The 9,781-nt window shown below is 41.7% G+C and overlaps 2 protein-coding genes across 5 annotated transcripts in view; one reads left to right on the top strand and one right to left on the bottom strand.

Annotated features, from left to right (window-relative positions):
• Positions 1–360: 360 nt before the first annotated feature.
• On the bottom strand, positions 361–4,101 carry LOC134619174 (mesocentin-like). Its single transcript, XM_065469654.1, has 3 exons — positions 3,613–4,101; positions 1,645–2,924; positions 361–379 (listed from the first exon to the last, which is right to left on the bottom strand). The coding sequence occupies exons 1-2, from the start codon at positions 4,099–4,101 to the stop codon at positions 1,704–1,706; spliced, it is 1,710 nt and encodes a 569-aa protein (XP_065325726.1). The 3' UTR covers positions 361–379; positions 1,645–1,703.
• Positions 4,102–5,614: 1,513 nt separating this feature from the next.
• LOC134619387 (protein NLRC3-like) overlaps positions 5,615–9,781 on the top strand; it is a 28,111-nt gene continuing 23,944 nt past the window's right edge. The window contains exons 1-4 of one of the 4 annotated variants that reach the window (XM_063465203.1): positions 5,615–6,267; positions 7,775–7,864; positions 7,977–8,126; positions 8,239–8,352. In XM_063465203.1, the coding sequence (XP_063321273.1) occupies positions 6,260–6,267; positions 7,775–7,864; positions 7,977–8,126; positions 8,239–8,352 (362 nt within the window). In that variant the 5' untranslated portion in view covers positions 5,615–6,259. Of the gene's footprint in view, positions 6,268–7,466; positions 7,666–7,771; positions 7,865–7,976; positions 8,127–8,238; positions 8,353–9,781 lie in introns of those variants that run through there. The other 3 variants (XM_063465202.1, XM_063465204.1, XM_063465205.1) reach the window with 3 other exon arrangements.

Here is a 9,781-nt window from a genome sequence, read left to right as displayed (position 1 = left end):
TCCGAGGTACTTGAACAATACACACAAGATTCTTTCTAGAGATACCAACCTTGAGTCTTGGAGCTTTTCTCTTCCAAATGGCAGTCATTGAAAATGAATCAATGAATGCTGCTTTTGCTGAATTATGGCGATTGCATTGTCTCACCATGATCGCAAGATATGCATTAATAGACTGCGAATACAAAATGTAAACATTTTTTAACTGTTGTCAAGCAATAAAACACTGAGAGTTGCATTGTTGTCAGTAAAGATCACTGTACCTCACTTTCCAACTCCATGTCCGGACCAATTTGTTGAATATCCCAGTAGAATAATTTGTAAGCACCAATTTTTGAGAGTAGAACATGAGGACTCTTTCCAGCCCAGGCATCCATTATATCTACAAAAAGTAATGAGAAAAAGAGATAAGTCAGCAGGACAAAATGTAAATCAAAATTTGTTTCAGGGTAAATACTTTTAAGACGCTGATAAAATGGGCACATGGTTTAACATTGTATTTTGTAGAAAAAAAAGAGCACTTAAATTTGCTTTTATTTGGGGGTAAAGGAATTTAAATACATAGCAATAGAAATGCTCTTGCCCCCTATCAAATCTTTTTTCCAGCAGAAACACCTATTACAACAAAAAAATGTAATTATGTTTTTTCTTGAAGCTACATGAATAGATTTTAAAATAGTCATGTTCAAGGCTTGCACCTGTGGCCTTTACTATTACATAACCATTTCTGGAAAAATGTTATTTTTCTCCTCCAAAACTATAATTATTATCTTTAAAATAGAGTGTCAATTTCTGGGCTGTTAAAAGCAGCTTCTTAAAGAGTATTTGATCTTTCAAACTATTGCTGGCAGGCAGTCATCATCACAACATTAATATACTGCTTGTAGTGGGCATTCTATGTCACTAACAGCATATATGACAGCAATTTTAGAAAAGAAGAAAATGAAGAACATACACTACTAGTCAAAATTAGGGACACACCTTCCCATTCAGTGTTTTTCTGTGTGTTCATGCTTTTCATGCAGTGACAATCATCTTAGGTGACTACCCCATGAAGCTCACTGACAGAAGGCCTAGAGTGTGCAAAGCAGTGATCAAAGCAAAGGGTGGCTAATTTGAAGAATCTAAGATATAAAAAATATTTTTGGTTCTTTCATACTTTTTGGTTTACTACATCATTTGTGTTAGGGTCAGTGCTCCACATGTGTCCATTCATAGTTTTGATGCCTGGAGTTCTAATCAACAATGAATCTACAAAATAGACAAGGAAATTAAGAAACAACATTAAAATGAAGGTGTGTCCAAACTTTTCTCTTAGTGTACATCAGATGTATAATATCAATCATGAACATTCTGGGTTACACAACAACAAAAGAAAGATTCACAGTTTTGAAGGACTCACTTTTTCATTTGTGTAATTTTACACATGTGGCTTACATCCTTTTCCAAGTTTTCTATACTGTTTTGCTCCATGAAGTTTTTTTTTAAACATTACCATATTGTTGAATTTAAAGAATCTTTTAGGAAATATACCTAAAATATCTGTTTAAAGGTGTAAAATTTGCTATGCCATGATCTACAGAGTACTGAAACAAACACTGTCATAGGAATAAAAGTCAATTTTTAAAAAATATTATATTTATTTACATTTCTCTGCAACAGGTTCAGTGTATCTTTGAGGTGGTGATGCTGGAGGTGGTGCAGGGCTAGCTTGTGCGGCTGTTGCTGGGGCTGGTGTCACAAGTGGAACTGTTGCTTCCATGGATTGTGCTATAGATTGCTGGGCTGTAATCTGTGGAGCTGAGGCTTGTGTGGTTGTTGCATTTGGAGCTGTGGTCTGTGAGGCTGGGTCTGCCGTTGTGGTCTGTGAGGCTGGGTCTGCCGTTGTGGTCTGTGAGGCTGGGTCTGCTGCCGTTGTGGTCTGTGAGGCTGGGTCTGCCGTTGTGGTCTGTGAGGCTGGGTCTGTTCCCGTTGTGGTCTGTGAGGCTGGGTCTGCTGCCGTTGTGGTCTGTGAGGCTGGGTCTGCCGTTGTGGTCTGTGAGGCTGGGTCTGCTCCCGTTGTGGTCTGTGAGGCTGGGTCTGCCGTTGTGGTCTGTGAGGCTGGGTCTGCCGTTGTGGTCTGTGAGGCTGGGTCTGCTGCCGTTGTGGTCTGTGAGGCTGGGTCTGCCGTTGTGGTCTGTGAGGCTGGGTCTGCTGCCGTTGTGGTCTGTGAGGCTGGGTCTGCCGTTGTGGTCTGTGAGGCTGGGTCTGCTCCCGTTGTGGTCTGTGAGGCTGGGTCTGCCGTTGTGGTCTGTGAGGCTGGGTCTGCCGTTGTGGTCTGTGAGGCTGGGTCTGCTGCCGTTGTGGTCTGTGAGGCTGGGTCTGCCGTTGTGGTCTGTGAGGCTGGGTCTGCTGCCGTTGTGGTCTGTGAGGCTGGGTCTGCCGTTGTGGTCTGTGAGGCTGGGTCTGCCGTTGTGGTCTGTGAGGCTGGGTCTGTTCCCGTTGTGGTCTGTGAGGCTGGGTCTGCTGTTGTGGTCTGTGAGGCTGGGTCTGCTCCCGTTGTGGTCTGTGAGGCTGGGTCTGTTCCCGTTGTGGTCTGTGAGGCTGGGTCTGCTGCCGTTGTGGTCTGTGAGGCTGGGTCTGCCGTTGTGGTCTGTGAGGCTGGGTCTGCTCCCGTTGTGGTCTGTGAGGCTGGGTCTGCCGTTGTGGTCTGTGAGGCTGGGTCTGCCGTTGTGGTCTGTGAGGCTGGGTCTGCTGCCGTTGTGGTCTGTGAGGCTGGGTCTGCCGTTGTGGTCTGTGAGGCTGGGTCTGCCGTTGTGGTCTGTGAGGCTGGGTCTGTTCCCGTTGTGGTCTGTGAGGCTGGGTCTGCTGTTGTGGTCGTTTGGTAACGGGCCGCAAGAGTTGAGGCTCAGCTTCGCATCACTCCCACTTTCTGACGCTGTCCAGCTCTTTGTGACATCACTGGTCTAGTCCAATCACCTTCTTCCGGCCTTCTCCAGGCCAATCAGCACTCATGCCACATACGTTTAATCTCACTCTGCATCTGTCATTCTCCTTTGCAGACACCTTTGTGCAGCCCACCTTCTCCTCCCTCAGGCTACATTTAAGCCACCATCTTCATCTCCACCACCACCGTCTGGGCTCCGGGTGTTCCTGCTCTGATCCCTTTCACAGGTGGGGTTCCTTTTCACCAAGCCGGCCCATCAGAGTCTAACCGCCAAACACCTTTATCTAAATTCTGATCATCAATAAATCATTTTTTCTAATGATCTCTCCTTATTGAAATGATTTCAGTCCATGTTTGAATAAATCCAACAGGATGTGAGAAATTAAAACTGTTGCAGTGTTTTCAAAGATGTGGCAGTGATTGTGCTTGTGAATACTGGGCTGATGGTGACTTGGACTCAGTTCAACAGTTAACTACAGCTGTTGTTTATTTGCCTCACAGCTGTGCTGCAGTCTGCAGACATCACGTGGAGGCAGGACTGCATGGACTGGTTGTCCTCGTGAGACAGACTTTCAGGTCAAAACCATCCAGTGATCAGAGCCTGGGATTATGTAATAATGGGATTCATGAAAACAAAGCAGCACACATTCAACCATCTTCAAATCGACACAAACACAGTGAACACAAACTGTCTGACAACAACAGGAAGGTGACGTTTGTGTGGGAGGGTCCTCCACATCCTGATCATCCAGACAGAGTTGATGTTTATCAGCTGCTGTGTAGAGATCCTCTGACTGGCTGCTGCTACTGGGAGGTTGAGCGGAGACGTTCACATAGCAGTGATTTACAAAGGAATCACCAGGAAAGATGAAGAAAGCATTTTTGGATGGACGAATCAGCTCTGGAGTCTCAGTTGCTCTGAAGACACACCCATCTCCACCTTCCCCACCTCTTTCCCTTTTAGAGCAGCAGTGTATGTGGACTGTCCTGCTGGCTCTCTGTCTTTCTACAGAGTCTCCTCTGACACTCTGATCCACCTCCACACCTTCAACACCACATTCACTGAACCTCTTTATCCTGGGTTTGGGTTTGACAGTTTGCTTGATCTGTGTGAAGTTGAGTGTAAAGAGGCTCCTGCTGTTAGAGAAACACTCTGACTGTTTAACAGAGTCAGACATGTTCAGACTGAATTTCAGTCAGAAACTCAGCATCACATTAATAAAAGCTGCAGATTCATTGTGGTTAATTTCTGATTAATTTCTTTGCTGCCAGCTGAAATTTAAACGTAATTTCAGGATTCTTTAGTCATGATGAAATGATGCTAAAGCAGATCACATGAACGTATATGAACTGTATGATATCTCTCTTTTATTTTTCTATGATCATATTTTGATCTTTATGAACAGAATCAGCAAACCTCAGACGTACAGGCAGAGATTGACTGATAAAGCCTGGCTTGATAACCTTCATGTGACCTTTGAGCATGACTGATAATGTTGAGAATAAGAGAAACCAAATAAGAAACAGATATCCTGAATATGCTCGACTGGACTCAAGTTTATTGGGGATTTTTCTCAGATCACTTTGAGTGTATTTTCAACCACACCACCATTTTAATCACCATAATCCTGTTACCAAATATTGACAGTCATCTTGGTTTTTTTTATATATATATTGTTAGTTTGATAGGTTTTGGATTTTTATTCTTTTACATCATATACACATTTATGAATAGATAGATTTAAATATATTTGTGTATTTGTGTCTGGATTGTAATTGGTTTTCTTTTCTTTATTTCTGCAGTGGTTGTTGTGTATTACTATTTAGATTATCTTTTTTTCCATTACTGTAATTGTGTATAAAGTTTGATTTGAATGAAACTTACACTCAAATGCTTTCAGTGTTGCTGTGTTGAGTGTTTGCATCTTTAACGTTTGTATGGAAGACACAGAAAGACATTTGGCTAAAGAAATCTGTGCTAGAGTGACTTTAAAAAAATAAATAAACAGAATGTAAATAATGATGTTTAGTATTTGAGAAGGAAGCTGTTTCTACAGGATCCTGATGGACACTCAAAGATTTTTAGAAAATTTTATCATTAGTTGTTTGCAGCAGAATATCAACGTATGTGAACCAAAACAACTAAAGTGCACAAGTGGTGTGTGAGACTACAAATTATAGAATCAGAACTGCTGATTTCATTACTCTTAACTTTTAAAGGCAGGTTTTGTATCTGAGAGCAGGGACACTTGCTGTGTTCAGTGTGACTGTAAGTTCAGGCTACCCTTGATTTAGTTTCTACGTGTTTTTAAACAGTGCTTATTTTATAAGGCTCATTAAAAGCTATTTGAACAAAGCATTTTGGGTTTTTTTTTAACATTTTTTTTTTAGATTTTGTTTTGTGGTCTATTTATTAACAGAGTTAAATGTTGATGTACATGAATGAAGTGAATCCGAATGACATGGAGGTCACGATGTCCATGTAGAGTGCAGACAGGCAGCACAGCAGCTTTAATCGGATCCAATTTTCTTGTTACAGACTTTTTAATATATGTATAAGGGGTGTTTGTGTGTGTGTGTCTGTGTGTGTGTGTGTGTGTGTGTGGGGGGGGGGGGGGGGGGGTCATCTCTGCAGAAGGTCAGGGCTCTGATAGTTACAGTTAGCGGGTGACTTACTGGGCAGGTGGATCCTGAGTGTCTTTTGCAGTCAGGGTTCATTTTGGTCCTGGTTGCTACTGGAAATAAAGAAACAAAAGGAGGCTGTGTTGTTCAGGAAGTACAGACTGTAGCTCAGCAGGTAGAATTACTAACTGGAAGGTTGGAGGTTTGATCCCTGGCTGCTCCAGTCTGCACGCCACAGTATCCTTGGGCAACATATGGAACCCCGACTTCCTCTCCGATGCATCCATCATAGTGTCATTGTTAGAAAAAGAAGTGCTTGTGTGGATGAAGCACGCTGTATAAAATGCTTTGACTGCTCATATAGAAAAGCAGCTTATAAGAACTGGTTCATTTTCCAGATAATTCCACTATTAAGACAACAGACATGTGGGAGGCTTTCTCCTGAGAGTCACACTGAAAGTCTTGCTGCTCCTCCACAAAATGACACAGCTCAGCTAAACACAACTCAAACTAATCTACACTATTTTCCTTTATTACGCAGCATTTTTATAACTATTTCCAGATGTTTCTAAAGATGAAAACAGAATTAAACTCCAGCCTGATCCGTTTCTGAGGTTCCTGACTCTGAACGTCCCTCAAACGCCTCTCTGATCGTTTCCTTCCGTCGCTTTTACTTTCGCTTTCGTGAATGTTGTGGCGCAGTTGATCGTCTCCATGTTAAGGTAACGTTAGCAGTCTGTACTGTTTCCTGGCTAACATCAGCTGTGTGCAGCTTAGTTTCAGCATAAATCTGCTTCGTTTGATGTGAGATCAGAGTCTGGGAACGAGACAGAAACAGTTGATGATCAGCAGCTGAACTCAGAGTCGATGTTACTGTGGATCCACTGACTGGTGACTGTAGCAGCTTCTCCTGCCTCCAGCAGTCTGTTACGGAAGCCGCCACAAAAAAGGATCCATTCTCGAAATTTCCACTTATTAACTCGAAATTTTGAGTTAGCTCTACCAATCAGTAATCTACGTACAATGCGCTCTCAAAACCGGATCGCAACAAATCGGCGCTTTCAGAGTACGTTAGCTGATAATAACATCATGTGATTCAGCTAATAACAGAAGGATTTAATCATCTCTGAAGCCACACAGACAATAATCAGCAATTTGTGCATTTATGACTGGCTGTAATACTGGTAGCTTAGCTGTAGCATTTGTAGCTGAGGGCTTCAGCTTCCGGGTAACAAGGAAATTACGTCATTCACGTAAATTACTGATTGGCAGCACTAACTCGAAATTTCGAGTTAGTTTTCTCAAAATTCCAAGTGAATAAGTCGAAATTACGAGAAAATGACTCGAAATTTCGAGTTATGGATCCTTTTTTTAGTGACAGAAACGGGCTTCCAGTCTGTGGATGTTGATTAACTGCTGGCAGTGAGACAAAGCTGTCCTAAGAGTCGCTGCCAACATTTCATCTATAAAATGCATTTCTCTGCTGTCGTATTTGTATGCAGGTTATTTTTCTTTTTCAGTTTAACTGGTGATATTCATTCGTGTATTGTAGGTGAATGCGCTGATGTTAGTTCATAAATTCCACAGAGTTAGTAAACTGGCCGTTTTTGATCAATAATTCCTGTTTCATGTTCAAACCATCAGACAGAAACTCTGCGTTTGTTTTTATGTTCTTCAGCCTGTTGTTCTTGAGGTAATCTGTGATGCGTTTAATGACCCTCCACATGCTCTGAGGGTCATTTGAAGAGAAATAGAACTTCATCTTTCAAGCATAAGTGGGTTTTTGCCCTCTTTATGCCCGCGGTCAGGCTCTGTTTATTGTAGTATAACACTCATAGGACACGGTGTCCCGCTGCACACACACTGCACACAATGACAGCTGCAGAGTTTGTGTCTGATGTATGAAACACTGTTGGGCTAAAATCTGGTCAGAATGAATCCAGGTGCAGGTGTGTCAGTTTAGGACCACTGGACTAACATCCAAGTGCTCACAATATAAAGTGTATTCTGTAGTAACATTCTATGGTGTTGCAGCAACAGTCCCACATGGAAACGTCAACAGTCAAACTCAAAATCTCTTTTTGTCAACAATAAAATGACAGCAGACCAATTTGAACAAAGTTGGTAAAAAGCTTCAGAAATTAGTAAAATATTAAAACGTGTCTTGATGCTCAATCATCCAGTAAATCCCCAAAAAGTTGATTCTGTTGATCTGGATGTTTTCAGCAGCATGGATCAGTGTGAGGACAGAGAGGAGGGAGTCCCTCCCTCTAAAAGCACTCTGTGTGGGGAACATGAGAGCCAGACCAAAGCTCAGAGGTGAGATGACCATCTCTAACTGTCCGTGACTCTTCTCCATGTCACAGCTCAGCACTCGCATCACTGCTCCATCATTATTCACACTCATACCTCTGTGTGTGTTGTTTTAAAGCCCAGAGCTGTGGGGCGTACCAGGCTCAGCTGGACATAACCCTAAAACTAATCCAGAACCTGGACCTGAACCCAGCTGTGTTTCCTTAAAGAGCAACATGTCGAAGGGTATTGTTGAAAACTTTAACAAAAGACTGTTATGTGACAAAGAGTAAGTACATTATTTTTCTGAGTTTCAGATTGTTCATCATGTCTTTAATTTAATATTTCCAGTTTTTCCTTCCTATCTCATGAAGCTGTTACATTTATTGTTTTTCTTTTAGGATCAATAAGAGGCCAGAATCTCCTGGACCTGAACCCAGCTGTGTTTCCTTAAAGAGCAACGTGTCGAAGGGTGTTGGTGATGACTTTAAAGGCTGTTCTTCTGCTGCTGAGAGGTAATGTGTGTCTAGATGTTGTTCCTGACTCTGTATTTTTGAATAAATCCCCATGTTTAATATCAGCTCAGCTCTTTTTCACACACATTTCTATGTTGGTATGTGAAGCGGTGTGTGTTGGAGTGTTTCCACAAACACAGCAGTCAGAGTGGAAAGAGTGGATGTTGTAGGAGGTGTTTGTGTAGTGAAGAGGCTGAGTGTCTGTAGGACTCCAGCTGCTCCAGCAGGTGTCTCCTTTGTGCTTTGCTTCAAACACAGTGTAAGGAGGAGCTTCCACTCAGGTGTTTCAGGTGTTGCTGGATGGAGGAGGACAAATAGTTTTTCCCTTCAGTGACACTTCAGCAGCTCAATGTTCTGGGGAGATGTTTGTCTTTATGAAGGTTTATGGATTATTGTTCTTACTTTGGTTAAACTGAGCAATACATTTTCCATCTAACATTTAAAGTAAATTTCCAGGTGAAACAAAGATCTGCAGCTGCAGCCTCTGTGATGTTTCACAGTCTGAAAGTAACAAATTCAACCAGAGTTCAAACAAAGGCTTAATATACGTGTGTGTTTGATATAATGCCAACAAGTACAAATAGGTGTTCTTACAGGTCTTAATCACAGAGCTCTGATATGATACAAATATGTTTTCAATTAAAAAAGCATGAGCACACTGGTGGATTACAGAAACATGAAAACTCGTTAACAGTAAAGTTAATTTAGGCGTAAACAAAGAGGCAAACATACTTAAGTAGAAGGACTGATGTTTGTGTTAAAATAGCCTCTTAAAGCTGAAATAGATTCAACTTCTTTACTCAAGTAAAGGTAAAAGAGTCCAGGCTCTGAAATGTACTCACAGTATTAAAGTCAAAACTCCATCTTTGAAGGAAATTTCTGCCAGTTTTTGTGCAAAGTTACCTGAATTTCTACCTCCAACATTAATATGAGAAAATTATCTGAACTTTTATTCGAATGAATTTAAGCAGCTTGAACATTTTGTAGCACAAAAGTAGAAAAACCCCAAAGGGAATAAAAAATAGCTCCATTTGCTGTTGCCTGCATTGTAGATGGTGGCTTTGCCTCAACACCTGAACAGGAAAATGAGTTTAGTCAAGTATTAAAGTGGGATTGAAGAGGTCAGGAAACCAGAGATCAGGTGTTGTGGTGCAGCATGGTCACAAGAATCATTTAGAAATAAAATATTTTCTCTTCTAGATTTTTTGCACACAGTCTGATGTGCTGCTGCTCTGAGGTTTACTGCTCTCTGTGTGCTTAGAAAACTGTGAGGTACAAGTAGATTTGACACAAGTTATAATGGCTGATTTCCATATAATGGTGGAATACAGGGACTTAATCGTTAAGTAAGAAGGAAGTTTGAAGCCTAATCTTGAAAGTAGAGATAGTGTCTGTCTCCTGAATCCAAACTGGAAGCTGGTTCCACAGA

The sequence above is a fragment of the Pelmatolapia mariae genome, linkage group LG20 (genome assembly GCF_036321145.2).
Source record: "Pelmatolapia mariae isolate MD_Pm_ZW linkage group LG20, Pm_UMD_F_2, whole genome shotgun sequence".
NCBI classification, from domain to species: Eukaryota; Metazoa; Chordata; class Actinopteri; order Cichliformes; family Cichlidae; genus Pelmatolapia; species Pelmatolapia mariae.
This window is presented reverse-complemented; position numbering and strand designations above follow the sequence as displayed.